This window comes from Embiotoca jacksoni, unplaced genomic scaffold, assembly GCF_022577435.1.
Source record: "Embiotoca jacksoni isolate LCO1_2020_lvr unplaced genomic scaffold, fEmbJac1.0.p SCAF_19, whole genome shotgun sequence".
In the NCBI taxonomy this organism is placed as follows: Eukaryota; Metazoa; Chordata; class Actinopteri; family Embiotocidae; genus Embiotoca; species Embiotoca jacksoni.
In genome coordinates this window covers 5,649,202-5,668,985 of record NW_027185329.1, presented here as the reverse complement: position 1 = coordinate 5,668,985, position 19,784 = coordinate 5,649,202, and the positions used below count along the sequence as shown (strand labels likewise).

Genomic DNA, 19,784 nt, shown 5'->3' with positions numbered 1-19,784 from the left:
ACACTTACTCTATGAGGTGCAGGAGGAGTTTTGTAACCTGTGAATGATTCATTTTCCACAACAAAGTTATTTTAGACTGAATTATCTGTTGTGTAAGGACATGACATCATCACCATTTATCATAAAAATCTCTAAAAAACATCCACATAATGTGAGCTTCCTCAACCAACGCGCTGACTTTAGCCTGACCTGCATCCATTTAGGTATGTTTTTTTCTAGTTAGAGGGGATTTTCAACATCCAAAAAGACACATAACTGTTAAAGGAATTCTATAAATAGTTCTGTTTTGACACCGCATCAGTGCCCTTACAGATATCGACTTAGTTCCTCTTTTCCATCAGCACTTATCTACAAGAACAGGACGCGTACATATATAAATGTAAAACATCTTCATACTTGTGCTTCTTTTTTTTAATTTTTTTTTTTTTTAAACCTGCCAGTCTCTGTTAATCTGTGTCCGTGTGTGATGTCTTACCATGGTCGCTCTCTGTCCCAGATCTTCCCCAGTACCTCCGTCTCCGTTCAGGAGTGTGAGTGTGTCTCTCAATCACCGCCGCTATAAATCTGGTATTACTGACTGAAAGTGAAGAGGGCACGCAGGACAGGTCAGCACAAAGACCGTATCTGTATGGTAATCAAGTACTTGTGATGTCAAATATAAAGTTCTAAGTAATTAAAGATAACTCGGATCAGTGGTTCTCAACTAGTTTTGTTTAAGGATCCACATTTTTCATTAGTCATTAGATCGCGAACCACATTTTTGAGCCATTCGAATATATTTCATAAAGAAAGTTCAGCGATACACAATTCTTTAATGCACTATTTAAAACATGAAATTAAAAAAAAAGGCAACAATCGGCATACTTAATCATTACTTTGTTTACCACTGACGTGACATTAGTTTTGGTTGTTACTGTTATGACAATGCTGTCAGCAAACCGCTATTGCATACATACTTTGTCATGGGAAATGTATCTCCTTCAAAATTAAAGCATGGCAGCAAAAATATAAACATTTGACTTTTTTTTGTTTTGTTTTCTTCATAGACAGTTTGTTGACGTATTCATAATGGTAGAGCAACCTGCTTTTGGGTTGTGACCCACCAGTTGAGAACTAACAACTTAAATAAATGAGATACCAAGCAGCACTTACTGATTCCTCTGTCCTCATGACTGTCCTCATCCCTCTCATCTCTTTCGTTATCAAGGTTGGACATTCTCACTGACATTTCTTGAGGAAAAGAGGAGAGACACGAAGAATGAGATGAATACAAAAACGAGATCGACGCCACTATCCTTTTATGTTAAATATTACAAGCAAGACAACCAGGAATGACAGCCGGAGGGCTCGAATACTTATGAGAGTGCATGTGCATGAACAGGTTCAGTTTCTACAGAGGGGGTTGATGCCGCATGCTGCACCTCAAAACTGCAAGTTACTTTTAACCTTGATTTCGACCATGTGTTTTTTGTGTTTATTGCAAGACACAAACACATGCACACAGACACTGCAACTTTATGAGCCAACTGCTCAGTCTAATATCGTGTGATAATGTACTCACACTCGCCGACATCTATTTCAAGTTGTTTACCAAACTATCAGAGAGAAAGTGACTTGGACCGAAGAGTTTTAATGAGGTTGTAATCTTGTTTGATGTTTTTGCCAATATCGCAGCGTAATTACACAAATCATGCAGCAGCTGCTGCTGTGTTGATGCTAATGTCAGCTGTTTAGCTCCAACAGCACTTGCCGCCGTGTTTGTTAATCACGCTGCTTTAAAACGTTTTACTTTCCGTGGCATTGATAGAAATGGCAGCAAGCAAACAGTGTATGTAGAGGAATGTACTGCGAAAGAAAACTATACAGCGTCATTAGCATATCAAGTGGTCATAATTTAATTTCAACTTTGTTTTCACTTAGCTGTCAGTGTCACCGCTGCTCTATAAAGATATGTTTGGGGGGGACAAAATGACCATGTAAATCTTTCCCATCCATCCGTCCTACCCTGTGCAGCCAGTGGTGACATGTGCTGGTGTGAGCGCCTGTGGATCTGGTGTCTGTATGCGTACACAGCCAGAACCAGCACCATGATGCATCCCATGATGCCCCCAGCAACTGGACCCACAGGGGCACTCTTGATCATGTTCAAAGATGCCACCTCCTCATCTGCAGAGGAAAGCGAGAAGAAGACAGGAGAGGAAGGGAGAGGCAGGAAGTTGTTTTAAAAAGATTTCAGATGGCTCAAGAAGAGACAATACAATAAGCCGGTATTAAACAGCTCGGGCTCAGATCCTAACTCCTGCTGCGATGGTGGTACATCTTCTACTTTGCTTCTAATCTCTCATCAATGTGAAAAAGTTGATTCAACTGACAGCAGACGGCCTTTTCTCCATTTTATGAAAACTGATAACACAACCAAAGAAACACAACCAAGCAACAGAGAAGTTGTGGTAAAAAAGTTTCTGAAATGTGACTGACTGTGATCTATAGCTAAAACATTTCTGCTGTCTCAGGGACTCTAAAAACTTGACTTTTGTCTTTTTTGTTACATCTTTTTTGCTTTTTGCTGGCTGACAAGTAACCCTACAGTGCATCTTGGAAAATGTCTCTTAATGGGGGAGTGGGGGCAATGTAAATCACTGAAATATATAATTAAGGTGTAAAAGATGCAAATAGTCTGAGGGAAACTAAATCAGAATATTTATAAAAGAAAGGATCTATCTGATCTATTTCTTTGGAACAAGCAACTCACCGAGGAGTCCTAAGCCGTCCGTGTAGGGACTCTTGGCACCAACGATGCCCCCGAAACACTCCTTCTGCAGGGCGCAGTATGGCTTGTCGAGATGAGTCTTACCATCACTGTCCACCATGCACCACTCACAGTCCAACACGCCAAAACAGTCACTGAAACGTGGGCAAGAACACAGAGATCAAATTCAGATTCTTGTGAAGTTGATTTTTTAGTAGACAGTTTTTGGAAAGTTTTTGGGCCAGTGAAAAATAATATATGAGGGACACTACATTTCTAAACACTACTCCGGAGAGAAAATACATATCTAAATTCGGTGTATTCATTTTTGTGAAATCAGACCACAATTGGGAACTGCATTGTTGATATATGTATGTGATGTTAAAAGCATGTTAATTCTTCCTGGGTTAAACGAGTTCAAATTGTAAAATGTTTTGAGAGTGAATTCATTCTTTTGAGTCCTGCAATTAAAGGAGCAGTGTGAAGGAATTAGTGGCATCTAGTGGTGAGGCTGAAAATTACAACTAACTTAACACCCTTCGCTTTACCCTCCCCTTCCAAAAGTATGTAAACAAAATCGAAACTTCAAAAATAACCCTCAAATGCGCATCTCTATAGTCCACTAGGGGGCAGTGTGCTGTTGATGTGCATCGAAATCTTATTGCTGGACATACTGTATATCTTCATTGTAAATACACCCTAAACCTCAATGCAGATTTATGTGTCCGAGTTGAATCTGTCTGTTGGTAAATGCCTCAGTGCGAGTGTGTCCGTATATACTTCACACACATGTTGGTTTATTCATTACACCTGTTGATATGTACTAAATGTGAGCAGTTTAGCGCGACTACCTGCTGGTGTATCTCTGGCTGCAGCGGGTGTTGATACACTGGGGCAGGGTGTCGTGCAGACTTGGATCGATCACATTCAGACTGACTGGCTCTTGATGCACCTCACAGCTGGGGTTCCTGTACGACACACAACCATAAAACACGCAAGGTGAAAACTTTTTTTTTGGTCAAAACACAAACGAGACGTTCAACAGCAACATCCATCTAAATCCTGGCATGAAATATGATTTTATTCAACAATTGGAGATACAGTAAAACTGCCATAAAAAAAAATCTAAATCAAAACACGAGTCCAGGGAGAAACAGCCAGTCAATGTATGAAAAGCAGCTCTACAGAGAAAAACATCAATGCTGCCTGCCATGAAAAACAGAGAAGAAACTGACAGTGAAGAATGATAATTGCCTGTCTTCCTCAAATACAAGAGGAATTGGCATTTGAAACATTGACATGTTGTCAAAAGCTGCTGATGGCTGATGAAAGGAGGTGGGCGAAACATTTGAGAGATGTGAGAGGCACTGTGAATGATGGACAGATCCAGAAAGGCTACAGCAGTAAAGGCAAAGACTGAGACAGACAGAATAAGGCAGTAAGATAGTGAGAGAAAAATATACGAGAGGAAACACCCACAAACATTTACACAGGAAGCAGCAGCAAACAGCTTCTAAAATGTTTGGAGGGGCACACGCATGTCCACAACTCAAATCATAGAGACAGGAATATGAAAGGGACTTGCCAGATTCAAAGTACAGTTTTTAGGCGCATTTTAAGACACCATAATCAAGTAGGAGGATGAAAAAAAACAACAACAGTATTTTGCTCAACAGTAATGACAGAAAATAACAAAAAGTTCAGTTTATATCTCGGATATTGTATTTTGATTAAAGTGAAGATATTTAATAGTTTGATTACATTGATGAGTAATAAAGAACTTTGAATGGTGAAGCTCCGACATACATCCATTCTTCTGTCATCAATATGCTTAGTGCAGAATTTAACACAGAACAGAAACGAATAAAAGGATTGACAGAATGTAACTGTAGCATTCATTTGAAGGACAGTTTTTCCTCACGGTTTATACATTTTATTGTGTGTGACTCAAAGCTTTTAGTGCTAAGTGCAAAACAACCTGGCACACAGAAACAACTAATTTCAGTGTACTTAGAAGATGTTTGTGGCATTTAATTAATTACAAAATCCTAATAATAATAGCTATGAAAGCCCTCAAAAGGTTTCAACCTGAGAGGGATGGTGCCCACTCCTGATGGACAATTTGGGATGTGGGAGGTTTTTCTCAATAATTTCCCCAGGTATTGTAGCAGACCTGGTACTGCTCTCTTCAAATGCTAATGTGCCCTCTTGTGGGAATCTCGCTGCTCTGCATTTGCAGTGTACTCCCTCATTCTTGTCATGAATCAAAGCTGTTTAGATGTTTGCATATTGTGTAAACTCATCTCATCTATAGGTGCTTTAACACATGAACTACAACCCTGAACATATGTAGTGCATTATTCAGAGGTGGTATATGTGAAAACTAAATCAGTTAGACCGGACATTTAATTGACTTTACCCAGACAGCTCCCCTCTGCAAAGTTTGTGTAATGCATCATGTCCTCCAGCCACCACCGTACACCAGAACTACACAAAGCATTTGCAGTAGGTGAGAGTGCGTCTGACACGCAAACCTCCTGTTGTGTGCGACATGTGTTAAACGGCAAAGAGAAAACAGCTTCTATGTCCACAGGCTGTTTATTTTTCATTACTCAAATATTAACGATGTGTGGTAATCTTTCTCTTCTGTCCTTTATGTTAGTGCCTTCTATCATGTGGGTAGAAAATTCAAGAAAATATTGATGCAGATACACAGGAACCTGTAGTATTGTATGTGCTTTGTCTGAAGTTGGACTGACCTGTTCTCAGCATTGGTGAGGTTGCCTGTACACTCGTTGACCTCCAGAGGGCACTCACATGGACACTCACACTCATTCTGCTCCATCCTGAACAACAGAAAAACAGTCACAGCACATGTCAGTCAGAAACATTATCATCAAATCATTTCAAGGTAACTTCCATGTCTAATCAAAAAGCAATTGTGTGGCCCCAGAATCTCTGCAAATAATAATGATCAACACATATAACTATACAGTATTTTACCAGCTATTACAATATGATGCAACTGTGACTAAAGACCACATAATCCATGACGACTCCTCTGCTGTAACAAAATATCAAAATCTTATAAAAGGTTTGTCTTTTGAAAAATCAAATCTATCCGTCAATGACAATATTCATTCTTTACCAAAACACTAAAGTGTGTGAGAACTAAACTCCTCAAGAGTGTGCGGTTTCAGTAATGACCTGTGGCAGTTGAGACAGAGCCGGTCCACCGTGCTGCAGGCGCAGAACGCCAGAGAGTCACATGTCTCGTTGACAATACCAGCAAAGGCATTGGTGCCGGGGATTCTGGTCAGGCGATACTTAGAACAGTGGCTACCGTGGACCAGGTTGGTGAGGTCCCCCTGAAAGAGAAAGAGTTAAGGGGGAATTAGTTTGATCAACACGTCATCCTGCTGAGTATTTGAAAGTTTAAGGTGTTTTATCATCTTATCCAAAACCCCAATTCACCAAATCAAGAGCCAAAAAAAGGTTAACAGCGCTACATTGCAACTCTGCATCTATAAATAAAGAAATTCTGGATGTTTTGAATGAAATAATAAGGGATGTGATCTTGTATAATTTAAACATGGGCATGAATGACAAGACTCAAACCATCTAACAATCCAAGAACATGCAACAGATTTAACAGATTCAATTAATGGAAAAATGCAGGTTGCACTCCCAAGTATTACCACAAGATAGCAGTATAACACTTGAGATATTCACACTGCTTAGGGAGGCCTTGAGGTCTGTGCACTCCCTAGTATGAGGTCTGATTCTAGCTCCATTGAAACCATTCATAAATCCATTTCTTTTCGGACTTACCACGATGCTGGTGTTGAACTTGTAGAAGCGCTGCACGGTGCGGTCGCTGAAGCTGTTACAAAGGTTTTTCTTGACAAAGTTGGGGTGGTTCAGGATGTCATTGGCCACCAGCGGCTCCTGCCATCATCGAGTGAGGACGACAAAGAGGATAATTTGAAGAAATATGTACATAAATAGAGGAGACTGTCCATAAACATGTGTGTGTTTATGGACAAAAATGAGTGCATTTGTATGCTTGCATGCTCTCTCTTGCCCATTAGTGTGTAATTCTTCAGAAAATACTGTTTATGTGTCTCTGGTTAAAGACATGTTTACTGTGTGTTGTACGAGTCTTTATCTTAACATGTGGCTGTGATTTTCACATGTTTTTTTTTGGTCCTGGATCTTTTACCTTGTGAGTGATGTGCTGTTGCTCTGCAGGGGCATGGCCTTTGGGGTCAATTAGAGTGGGGTGAGCGACCAGGTACCCTCTGTCCTCCATTATGAAGCACCTACAATGTAAACAAACAAATATATGAAAAGACTCACACACAGTAAGAAGCGGGTTGGGATCCATTTTAAGAATTTATGGAAACACTCATTAGTTCTACCAATGCTCTATTATTGACCACTATTTCCTGAGATCCCTCTTTTTTCCTCCAGCACCACATTCAACTTCATCTATCTGCATAATACAGCTCCTTTCCCATTCCCAGCACCCCTTAAGTATTTTGCCAAATACTGCTTCTCTCTGTCTCAATCCTTTTTGGGGTAATCCTGTTTTATATGGCCCCTGAACATCAACAGAGAGAACATTGAAGGAAGTAGGGAGAGAGACAGGGGCAGAAGTGGGGGACTGGTGGAGAAGGGAGGGTAAGAAAAAGGAATCAAGAAAAAAAAAAAAAAAAAAAAAAAAAAAAAAAAGCGAGACATAAAAGTCCATCCGGACTAAGGCAGCAGCAATGCCACATCTCCAGCAGGAATGTAAATGTTAATCAGCTTATGTCTTCTTCCTTCTTTCTTTTTCTCTTTCAGTCTCTCCGCGACTTAAATTTTTGCTCAGGAAAATGGAAATTTAGCCAACGTGTAAAGAAATTCATCAGGAAATGGAAAAAAGAAACAGAAATACGGAATTATTTGCATTAACTAATCCATCCTCCTTCTACCTGATCTTGTTGCCTTTGTCTTGGTTGCAGATGGGAAGCAGGTCCAGCAGGACCTTATAGAAGTAGCGTAGGGTGAAGTCTATACCCATCACTGCAACAGCATAACCCGGGGCCATCTGAGAGCTACAGACAGAGCAAAGGACACAAGGAGAAAGGTATTTTGAGGGGATTAGAAACCTGGAATAAGTCAAACCTTTCAGTTAAAGTGTTTCCTGTCATTGATGACAGACAATAAAGTCTGTTTTTTTGTACAGTTATCCCACAAGTAGCTCTACTTCTCTACAGACTGGAAAGCATAAAGTGTTTTAAACACAGACTGTATAAAGTGGACGTAGCTTCTGGGTCTGAAAAATGAGGCAAAATGGCATAAACTGCAATACTACGAAGGGCTCCAAAAAGCCCCCAACATTCAAATTCTCTGATGAAATACAAAGTCAATCAATCTTTTCTACACATTCTTAGCTGTAGTTAGCTAAAATCACTCTTCCTAAGTTGTTTTTTGGCGGTCCATCTAAAAAAAAAAAAAAAAAACAACAACATCATAAATGAGAAAATAAACCTCAAAAAGCCGTGTTCTGGGGATCGCGTCCAAATATGGTCACTTCCGGCTCCATTTGCGCTGAACAATATCCGAACTTGAATGGCCGTTCACAAGCCAGTAGCTGACGTCAGTGTTGGTTGCCACTTGGTTTTAACACATAAGGGCATTAAATACTCATTCAAAATAAACCTCACCACACTTATTCAACTGCAGGTTCTCTTGTTATCTGTGTTTACTACACACTGTATGTTATGCTCACTGAGCCAGTGCACAACAACAAATGAATCCAGACTTATCTCACCCACTGAGGCTGACTGTTTGTGTATACACTGAACACTTGCATGGACCGTGGACGGTTGCATTTTAAACTCACTGAACTAGAAACAAATACTTAAATCTCAGCCACTGTTGCAGCCTTTTGAAAGCCCCCGAGCTGAAGCCTCCGCGAAGAAAACATTATTGCAATCACTTCTATGATAACTAGTGAAAGGACGGGGTGTAACACCCAATTTTTAATTTGGCTTTTCCTCTTTAACTCCACCAGAAGTTGGTAGCAATACACTGACTTGCTTAAGGGCACTTTGGAAAAGCAGATACTTGAAGAAAATTGTGACTGAACCCAGACCATTTGGTTGAAGGATATTATATCACTGATTAAACAGCTCTGAAGCATAAAATGGTCAATGGTCTCCTTTAGTTTCCCTCAAATTATTTCCTGACTTCAGAGATAGGGCAGTCTGGCTGCAATGACGTCCAGGCTTAGAGCCTGGTTGTCCACAATCATGTCTTGGCTCCTAAGAACAGTGAATCTGTTGAGTAATTTCCAATAAGATGAGCTCCTGATTTTATTGCCAAGGTGTAAACATGAACAGAAATTTGTCAACCATTAAATGCTTACTGTAAGTGAGTCCTTCTGTGAAGCAAACACTTGAGGAAATAGACTTGACTTTTTCCCCAGTGCAGTAAAATATACACATTCATAGTTGTAAAAAAAAAATACACCCAGTCTTCTTACCTGGAGGCATGAATGGTGTGGCTGATGGTGACAACATAACCCGCTCCGCCCACATCCAGGTATGGCCCCGTGAAGGTGATGAGGCCGGGGTTAGCCACAGCATGCTGGTACCTACATAACATACCACGCAGTCAGAGGGTTACTTGGAAAACTTGAGGTCATCTTTGTGTAAATTAAGTCGTCTAAACATGAAACCATTGTTTCCTTATGAAAACATTTTGCCTCCATGTTAGAGATTACAGTTAGTTGTTGTAGAAACCTTTGTCCACCATAAAAAAAAAACCCAGCTCTGCTGTGTATTCGGTTATATTGTTTTATTGTTGTATTGTTGTATTGTTATATTGTTATATAGTGTCGAAGTTTGTTTCCCAATCACTATGTGTTTCCTCTTAACCTGAACTGAACTTTATCTGTAACCCCAAGTAGTACTCTTGTGCGGTGCTTAACAATAACTGAAACTAACTCCAGCCGGCACAGGGGGCGCTACAGGAAACACTGTTTCTCAGAGGGGAACACTGTCTGAAGACTTAAACACCAGACCTCCTCCAGCTATTTCAGACTGACACAAAAGAAAACTGCTTAATTGAGACAGAGGACTGAAATAGAGGAAACAAAAAAAAAAAAATGCATTTACTAGCTTAATGTGAACATACTCTTAGTGCTTCCTGACAGTTTTGTTACCCTCTGTTATATTCATAAATCATACTTAAAAAGTTTCAATAGTTAACTAATTACTATTCAACACTTTGCTGAGAAAACCTTAACTGGACTGAACACACTTATTCTCTTTAACTGCGACCTACCTCGCACTATCTCAGACTTCCTTTTTCTCTCCTAAAACACACATGTACACACACGCCTTCACTCCTTTCTCCCCCTCTTCACACCCTCCAAAGTAAGCCTCACCATTGTCTGCGGGTCGGGTCGAAGGCTTTGTCCATCAGTGATCCTGGGTAAATCCGGAGCACCCCACTGGGCGTTGCTATGTAACGGCGCACAATGTAGCAGTTGAGGCTACTCATTTCCATTAGTGTCATCCACTCATCCGTGACATGACTGGTTGCCATAACCTCGTTCCTGACAGAGGACTGCAGAGGGGAAAGGATGGAAGGGTGGAGGGAGATAAAGAGGAGAGGGAGAGTGAGGTTGGAAAGGAGATAGTGAGGGAAGAGGAGGAATAAGTTGAGGAAGGAGTGGAAAAGATTAATCTGGAGTTGACTTGAATGTAAGTTGGATAAGACTTTAAAAGTCTGGTTCTAATCAGTCCAAAAAACAAAATAGAAAAACGTGAATCCTGTTACTTGAAACAGGTACAGCAAGACTCTTTTACGCTGCATTTATAATAGGAATTATATAATTCCCCCTCTGCTAAAGAGAGGTGTCATCAAACAGCAAAGCTCAGAAAACCTAAATTTGGGCAAAAATGTCACTTGATTGGTCCTAAAGCCCTGAAAAACAGCCTGAAGAATCACATTCCACAAACATTTTCAGACGGCCTTCCAATTTTGAAAGGGGCGATGAGGTCACTGGAGGGGGTCTTTAAGACTAGCCTGGGAATCAGTGCTGGGACTGCGGCTGTGAGTTCAAACTCTAACTCCCCCCAGGACAGGAATGCGAATGGAATGCCAAAACCTGTGTGGGGGTTCGTCCCCTTCTTAAAGTTGCAAAGCATCATTTGAATAAAACAAATATATATTTAGATGCAATGTAAGAAACCTGAAAAGCGTGATGTGCTTGTCAGATGTTGCAAGAGATGGAGTCAAAAAAAGACTTCTAAGAGATCATAAAAATCCATTACACCACAAGGGGTATGGGAAAGGGACACATGAATTATGTTAACAAGTGTTTACAAGCAAGAATATCTGAGAGCGTGTCTGTAATTTGACTGCAGGGCTGGCCATGTGTTTTCCAGGTGAACAAGATTCAGGCAGCTCTTTGCGTGACTTGCACGTGTGTTCCCAGGCTTTTGTGCTTGTGTACCTTGAGGCCTGGGTTGGCTATGAGCCTGGTGTTATCACTCAGGTAGGCAGTGTAGTGCTCCACCATACGCTTTGTTTCTGGTTGACTGAGGTGCTCGTAGGGAGAAGAGAAACTACCAGCTGCCAACATCACTGTGGGGGACTCTGGGAAAGAAACACACAGGGGAAAAGGGACACTCAGACATACTAATCAGTGTTTTAGAGCTGACTATGGTAAAAAAAAGAAAGAAAGTTATTACTTCAAGTTGTCATATATCAGTACAGGTCTGTGGATTTTTTGCTGCTTGTCTTACCGACGGTGGCGAGCTGTTTGAAGTGCAGGCAGGAGCTGGGCTGACCCAGCAGGTCTAAACGGTGGTAGAGCAGCTTAGAACTGGGAGCTGTGTTCAGGTTCTTTAGCTGCTTCACCGGGATCTCCGGCTGCACGTACACAATGCACAGGATGAAGGACGTGTCCTGAACCTAGAGGACAAGACAAGACAGAGAGAAAGGGCCTCAATTTATATTTCATTCTGAGGGATATAACGGATGATATTCAATATCGTTGTTAATGTCCACAAATTCGTCTGTGTTTTGATTCTTTGTGATTTTCCCAAACCTCTCTGTGGCTCTTAGCCTGATAAGCTTTTTCATCCTACTGATTAATTGCATCTTTAGGGTTTCATTTAAAACAAATTATTTCTTAAAACTGCTGGGAACTGTAGTTTTTAATGAAATCTACTTAAATAGTACATTTATCGGGGACTATTTACAGCTGTGGATTAAAAGTTATTTGGTGTGCTAGTGGGTTTGACTTGAAATATACAACAGTGCCCGTTGAAATGAAAAATTATGTGACCTTGTGTAACAGTGTGCAACAAGTGCTCACTGAGGTGTCTTTGGTCAACAATGGAGCGCTATGGCACAGTGGAATTAGCTATATTAGGCTGCTAATAATTAGAGGCATGAATTCATTGTTGTTTCATGAGATTTGCTGACAACAAACATACAGAAGGTCTGCTGCTTTATTATCCAACATCAACATGCTCCAAACAATGCTACAGAATGCAAAGAGGGTGAGTATTGCATTTGGCAGGTGATCCCTTACACCTGAAGTAGCACACATTTATCTTTAGTGACCAGGGTGAACTTATCAATAAAACAGTGTTGATAGTTTATTGACTCTCCTCCAACAGCATCTAAACTAGAAGCAAGTGATACTGACTTGCACATCAACCATCCCTCCCAGCTTTCTGTTTCAGTGTTTACTGTCAACCAATCACAGCGAGTGTTTGAAATGTGTCCAGTTTAACAGCTGCTTTCACCACGCTGATTCTAAATGCACCCTGCAGAGTCAGTCTGCTCCCAGATTCTGTCACTTTGGTACTGAGTCATGCAAACTGTCAAACATACAGTGAGTAGTTTTCAGAGAGACCCAGGAGCTTCTAGTAACTCAAGAAGAAATGTAACCCTTTCTTGACCATTTTTAAGACACATTTGTGATTTATTTTGGTCATAAGCACAAACGAATATGATATACTCCTAAAGGAGCCCCCGGGGCATAAATAGCCACACAAAAGGACAGAATGGGAAAGGAAACAACAAATTATTCTCGATTGTTGTTTTCTAGGCCAATTTACTCTTTTTCTGGCACCAGAAAGCTCATTTAGACAAACAGACACGGCTGCCAACATCATGGCAAAAGGTGACATGTTTGAACTCTAGTGCCTGCGTGACAAAAAAAACAAAACAAAAAAATGTCAAAAGCTTTTAGAAAAAAGGCTAAAGTGAAATGCTTAAATCAAGTGTGATATTTCTGCACCTGCCAAAAAAATCTAAATGTCAAAAATCAAAAAACAAAACTATGGTATGATGTTATTGCTGTTCTGTTGCCATTTGTTTCTAAAACATGACACTTGTGGACCTGAGAGAGAAAAAGCAGATTCAAGGGATAGACAGTTTCTGGGTGTGGGAGTACTTGTTTTTTAATTACACCAGCTAATTTAAGGTGGTGGAGGTTTGGTGGAGACATCAAAGCCAGGACCATAAATCAAGATACTGCTTTCAGGCGGCGGGACAGTAATGATAAAGAGCTTGAGACAGTGAGAGAAGAGACAGAGAGAGAGTAAATGAAATAATTATTGTTCCCACCACAAAAGAGCCAATGACTGACTGTGCTAGCACTTGTTCTGCTACAGAGGTACAATCTCTTTGTTATTCTTACTCTATGCGACTGGCATTGAAATGGAAATATTGAATTCCGTTGCATCATTTGTTTTGAGTCTACTCACAGAGTTTATTCTATTCACGTCAGAATTGTAAAGATAATGAGAACAAGATAGAGTTGTTTGTACTATCTAACAGTCACCACATGCGCTATTAGTTTTTTCTTTTTATGGGCACCTACCAGCTTCCAGGCGTAGCTGACATTGTACGCATCCTTGCTGTTGTCCCTGAGGCGGTTGGTGTGCCAGGACAGAGAAGAGTTAACTGGCACAGCAATAACCTGACTGCCCAGAGGGAGGCTGCAAAAACAAAAAGAATTCACAAAACTATGAATCACAAAATGCACACAAAGTATAGCACAGATGTACCCACGGCCTGGGGAAATCTAGTTTTAAAACCAACTCTAAACTTTAAAACAGATTCTTTATCCACCTAGCTGTTCCTCATCTCTTCTTACCTGAGGATATTCTGGCGGACAGCAGGGAATCCTGGGATATTCTCGTAGTGGATGATATCCGTGTGCAGCGGAGGCTCTGTCATCAGGTAGGGTCGCGTCAGTGATGGGTGCATCAGGGTGTAACCTGGGAAATCAAACAAGATGCCATAAATTACTCATGGTACTGTTAGTATTTAGCATTATTTCGAATTCTTTGCCAATTAACATGCAAATTACAAGACATAATGCAGGTCTATTCTGCTTGTGTTTGTTTGGATCGAGTTCTGGGGAACACCACAGGTAGGCTGCACAGTATAAAGTTGTAGGCAAGTAGAATACACACACATAATGTTTAAAGGTACATTTAGGTGCATTAAAATTGCCAAAGAGACTGTGAGGTTGTTGTTTCTGCCACTGCTCATATATTATAAATACCAGTTCTCAACAAGTGCGTCTATACACCACTTTATGTCTTCTTCTGGATATGTTGTGTAAACAATAACTACTCCAAAGGTGGTCTGTTGTAGCATCAAGAAGTCCGGAAGCTTTGTCAGCCGTATATTTACCAAATTATATTTACCTAAACTCTAATTGGCAGCAGATGATTTCAATGCCAGTTTATAACTTTAATGGGAGTCATTTGTCAATGTTTGCGGAGTTGCAACACTAATAAGCATGGTGAAGTAATAATCTATAATTTGATGGCATATTTATGAAAATAACAAACATTTTAGCGGGGGGAAAAGAGACGTATTGAAAAACAGAGAAAAGGAGCGAAATCCACACAGCTGCAAAAATTTCGTCGTAATAATTACCTTTAATAGTTAAATATTCACTTGCTAAACCCAGGTGAATAATAAGTGTCTTTTACTTTGCACGTGTCTTATGACTCTCCTCCAACTTACTTCACCTCACTCCTCTCCTCCCTCCCACCTTCTCATAGCCACCGTCTCCACCAAACGTCTCCCCCTGGTCCTTCTCTCCTTCCTCCTCCACACTGCCTTCCCCTCCTGCATTTTTAATCCTTTCTCATTCGTGCCTCCGATTAGCAAGACACTGCCTTGGAGGCTCAAAACCAAATGCTAATTAAGTGAGGTTATTGTGGTTTCTGTTACCAGTCAACACAGATAGATGTGCCTGCCTTCCCTGTCCTCTGGATTAACATTTCAAATTTGAAGTCGTTAAGTTAAATTTACCTTTGCGCTGGGTCAAATTTGACTTTTAATTATGGTTTGTTTTTACAGTGTCTGGGAAAGGCTGTGTTTTTACAGCAAAATGTTGTGCAAATTGGAGGACATGCAAGGACCTCAAAATTCATCTCTCCACATTCCTGACATTCCTCTTTCGCTGACATTGTTCTTGTTCATCTCTGTGTTGTCAGCAGTGGATGCAGGGCTCTTTCAGAAAAGAGACTAAAGACTGCAACTGAATTTTGGATCAACGTCTGAGCATCTGTGACAAAAACGAGCTGAAATAGCTCTGCATGGCTCTCCCCTGATCTCCACTCTACATTTCTAAATTAGAAACTCTTTATTAACGAGCTCTTCATTAAACACAAAACAGTACAGATCTGTCAATGTACTGTCAGATTTTCAAAAGTTTTTCTGTAACTAGCATATTAGCTCAGCAGAAGGGCAATTCATTTTTTTAAATTCTTGTTACCTAATATCATTCAGTATAAAAAAAAAAAAAAAAAAGGGGTGCCGATCTGTAGCTGTAGTGCCATCTATCAAAAAACCTGTCCATTAATGTCACTTCCCTCTGGCCTCACAGAGCACAACTTAGCCGTTGTAAAGCACCAGTAGTTGAGTCAAGACCCCCTCAGCTGAGGCCAAGACAAACCAAGACCGGACACGAGCACTAACCGCCCTACACTGAGGCAACGCACTGAGGCATGGCTCAACAGAGAGTGAAATGCCAAAGAAACGCCAGTGCAGCCTAGAAGATGTCAATTAAGTCTAATAAGGGATAATGGCTGTCGAGGAAGTTGAGACAGACAAAATAAAGTGTAATTCCATTTGTATGTGAAACAAGTACACTTAAATGTGCTTAGAAGGCTCCTCACAGCCTGTGACTAATAAAGATTGGTACCCTGAATATGCACAGAAATGTATTGTGGACCACTGGAGAATTTTTCCTGATTGATGTTTGCTGGGTCACACAGCAACGTGTGGCTTTGATTGACTCTGCTGTGTTTTCTATTACCTGGCTGACTTGAAGAAAACAGATTTGAAGGCTTGTTACACATACAAACACTGCTGCTACTGCTGTTACTGCTGCTGACCACAACTAGGGCAAAGTCATATGCAATGAAGGACAAGCGTGCACCCGTGGAAGAGTCAGGTGCCAAACAAAAATGTTTGCTCTGTGCTGATTGGTCCCCCGTCTCTCTGTGACTGACCTTTGTTGTCAATGAGGAAGGTGTATGAAGCCAGCGAGTCTTGGTAGTAGGTGACATCCTCCAAGATGTAGGCCAGGTTCACATCGACGCCAACCACGCCCAACAGCAGGTTACCGAAATAACACGGCCGGCTCACAGTCATAATGAACCCTGGAGAAAGAACAAGCATCTAAGTAGGGTTCATGCAATCCCTCAGGTTATTCTGATTCACTGAGCCATGTGTGCATGTTTGTTTCTGCCTGTGCTGAGCCAGTTTTTTTTTTTTTTTTTTTAATTACCTCTTTATAGTTATTTTAATTGGTAGAGATTAGCCAATTCTTGCAAAGGATTCAAACAGTGTACCGACAAACAAATAATTCACAGTGAAACCAACATTAGTGTTTTTAGTTTGATCCCACTCATCTCTTCACTCTCATACAGTTGAATCAGACTTCTTATGGTTGCACACATTCAAAGTTTTTAACTGTCAAAACAGAGGTTGGCTTTTATTGTGAAACAGTCGCAGGAAACACAGAGTTTGTCATAAGTTAACAAAACAAGACAAGTCATTAAATGCATTTTTTGACAGTAGATCAGTTTTAAATATTTCCACAGTGAGCTGTTACATGTTTCAGGCGACAGGTTGCATCTCTACTTTTTTATTTTTTGCAATAAATCACAGCTGCAATAATTTTTTTTACTTTTTTTGTTTGATTGTACTGTGAACAGGTCCACCAGTTTCTCTTCTGCTGATGAAAAACTGGCTTCACCATTGATTTAAGACCTGTAGTATTACAACCATCGACTGAAATGTTAAGATTTACCACTTAATTTAATTTCAATTTGATTAATTGTTTTACTCCCCGTATATAATGTGATTTCATTTTAAATTAATTTTATATTATTTATTCAAATCCAATCTGTTCCTTTGGTCTGAGTTCAAAACTAAATTACAGTCTGAAATGTAAATGTAATTGAAATCAGCTCAGACTGGAGTTTGTCAGCTGGCTACTCACCGTCTCCCATTGGGTCGGAGTAGGGCAGGCTGAAGCGGGCCAGGTCGATCATGCGGTTGGGCAGGTTGATGTAAAAGCGGCCCACTGTTGTCTCCAGGTTGCTCAGCTGGTTCAGCACCATCATGCTGCCCTTCACCACTGGCATCGCGGAGGCTCCCGCCGAGCCGGACGAGGCCGCCACAGAGGAGCGGTCTCGGTTGGACGTCCGGTCGACGCCGTACTTCACCGAGTTCTGCTCTGCGAGGTCCCTCAGGAAGGCCAGCTCCTTCAGGCCTGTGACTCCCTCTGCAAAAAACAGAAATCAATTATGAAATGCGTTTGATCTAATCAAGCAGGGATATTAAGAACAAGTAAGTAGCTGAGGTTTAGTTTCAGGCCTGTTGAACAGGGTGATTGTGCAAAATGAAAATAAAAGGGAGTGGTTGAAAGGGAGCTAAAGACAGTAAACAGCTCTTCAATAAAAAAAAATTAAAAAAGCACATGACTTAAAATTCCTAATATAAAAGGCAGCCCACTGTTCTCGTTCTCCAATAGCTGTAAAAAAAACAAAAAAACAAACAATTCCTTCAAAGAGCTAGGAAGAAGAAATCTCACTCCTGGCACCAAACATGAGCTGAATTCAAAACAATTCGTGTGATGAGACGTTTATTCTTAGAACAATTAAACTCATGCCGTTCACATGGTCCGGCCGCAAAAGAGTTGCTTTAAACTAGATCATAATGAACTCCATCACATGAATTTCCTCAACTGATTTAGCATCAGCAGCAGAGATATTTCACACATGCAGGGCCGAACTTGTGATCCACTTCATGATCTCTATAAGCTCTATCCGTACGATCCCATGCATCTGCCGAACCCAGCCGTCATCCGTCAAGCTCAGAGATGGTGACATAAATAAATCCCTCATCACTTTAAAGAAAATATACAGCTGAGGCGTTAATGCACACTTCAGGCTTTATCTTTCCAAGCCACATAAGGTCATTTAGAGGAGGATGAATAACTACGGCCGGGCCCCTACAGCTGTCACCTGGAACATTTGGCACTCCACAACCTATTGGGAAAGATAGAGCAGGATGTCTGCCAGCATCCAATCATTGAATGGATTACAGCAGAATCCTTTTTTAATGCCAAGGCTCTGCTCTTTTGATCACCACACTGGGCCACAGACGAGAGGCAGCGTCACCATGGGTGGCAGTGTCAAACGGACAAAAAGTGGAAATTTAGCTGAAAGCACAGGTATTATTCACTTTGATTTAACAGGAGAAGCAATTCTTGCTGTTCTCACTAGAACAGATGTGAAGATCCTGACATACCTAGAGTTTCCCAAAAATATTGGAATTCTGGGGGAAAAATCTACTTCTTAAAAGATAAAGTTATGCAAAGTTATGGAGATCTGAATGTATTTCCATCCTCATTAAACAGATGTAAAACCAATGTTTGAACATTTTTGCAGAGGAGAAGAAGAACATTGATGTTCGCGAGCTATCTTTCTTCTTCTCCTCTGCGTTTTCTTGCAGCTACATCTCTTTATGTGACCAGACTTAACTGCCAATTACTAGCTTTTTAACGTGGCCTGTTTGGTGAATGGGACCGTGTCTCCTCTGGCTTCTTCTTACTGCTCTCCCTTTTAGGCAACAAATTATGAACAGTGATGGTACCTTTGGTATTAATTGTCTTTTTTTTTTTTGTCATTGCTGTATGTTGTAGTATTTATCTATTGACTTCCATCAGTAAACATACATTAAAGCTCTGCTCTACTACATCACAGGGAATGAGTCCTGCCTGCGTTAAGGTGCATCATACACCCCATTTTAAAAACATTACATCCAAGTGCTACTAGTGGTCCCCAGGGTACCTTTAATTTAGAAAACATTGAAAGCAATTGAATGCCTTAAAATATCTATGATGAAAGACCATACAGTCAGATCAAAGCTGTAACATCTGAAATTATATATTAGAATATTTCTTGATACTTTAAAGACTAAAGAAGAAACATTAAATCTAGAATCGACATGTAGAGTCAAAACTTCATATTCTATCTGACCAGACAGTATTTTAGTCAGGCTGACAAACACTGTTTTGGTAAAGGATATGAGCATCCCAAATACACACACACACACACACACACACACACACACACACACACACACACACACACACACACACACACACACACAACTGTGCATTGTACTGCTTGGAGACTGCTGATCTCCTTGAACAATCAGCACATCACATTTGGCAGGGGATGCAGGGAATAAGACTCCCACACCCACAGTGGGCCTTTCAGCTGTGCGCAACAGCGTCAGCAACAAAACAAATGTTTTTTTGAATCTGCAATGCTAATAAACTCAGAGGACGATAGATTTCTGAATCCTTTTCATCATCTCTCTTTAAAGAGCCAAGGTCCTCTGTCAGTCACACACGCAGTGAGCAGCACGCCCTTTGAAGTCTCACTCTCTGCTCTCTTAGATGTACCTCATTTCCATT

At 40.7% G+C, this 19,784-nt stretch overlaps 1 protein-coding gene across 1 annotated transcript in view; it reads right to left on the bottom strand.

Moving 5' to 3' along the window:
• cachd1 (cache domain containing 1) overlaps window positions 1–19,784 on the bottom strand; it is a 90,111-nt gene that overhangs the window by 8,700 nt on the left and 61,627 nt on the right. Inside the window, exons 9-26 of the mRNA XM_069153165.1 lie at window positions 17,298–17,582; window positions 16,303–16,452; window positions 13,923–14,046; window positions 13,647–13,764; window positions 11,554–11,722; window positions 11,262–11,404; window positions 10,188–10,369; window positions 9,282–9,392; window positions 7,726–7,848; window positions 6,972–7,071; window positions 6,581–6,697; window positions 5,957–6,117; window positions 5,509–5,595; window positions 3,601–3,717; window positions 2,753–2,904; window positions 2,005–2,166; window positions 1,153–1,230; window positions 476–577 (exon numbers count right to left, since the gene is read on the bottom strand). Coding sequence (XP_069009266.1) covers window positions 476–577; window positions 1,153–1,230; window positions 2,005–2,166; window positions 2,753–2,904; window positions 3,601–3,717; window positions 5,509–5,595; window positions 5,957–6,117; window positions 6,581–6,697; window positions 6,972–7,071; window positions 7,726–7,848; window positions 9,282–9,392; window positions 10,188–10,369; window positions 11,262–11,404; window positions 11,554–11,722; window positions 13,647–13,764; window positions 13,923–14,046; window positions 16,303–16,452; window positions 17,298–17,582 — 2,481 coding nt within the window. The remainder of the gene's footprint in view (window positions 1–475; window positions 578–1,152; window positions 1,231–2,004; window positions 2,167–2,752; window positions 2,905–3,600; window positions 3,718–5,508; window positions 5,596–5,956; window positions 6,118–6,580; window positions 6,698–6,971; window positions 7,072–7,725; window positions 7,849–9,281; window positions 9,393–10,187; window positions 10,370–11,261; window positions 11,405–11,553; window positions 11,723–13,646; window positions 13,765–13,922; window positions 14,047–16,302; window positions 16,453–17,297; window positions 17,583–19,784) is intronic.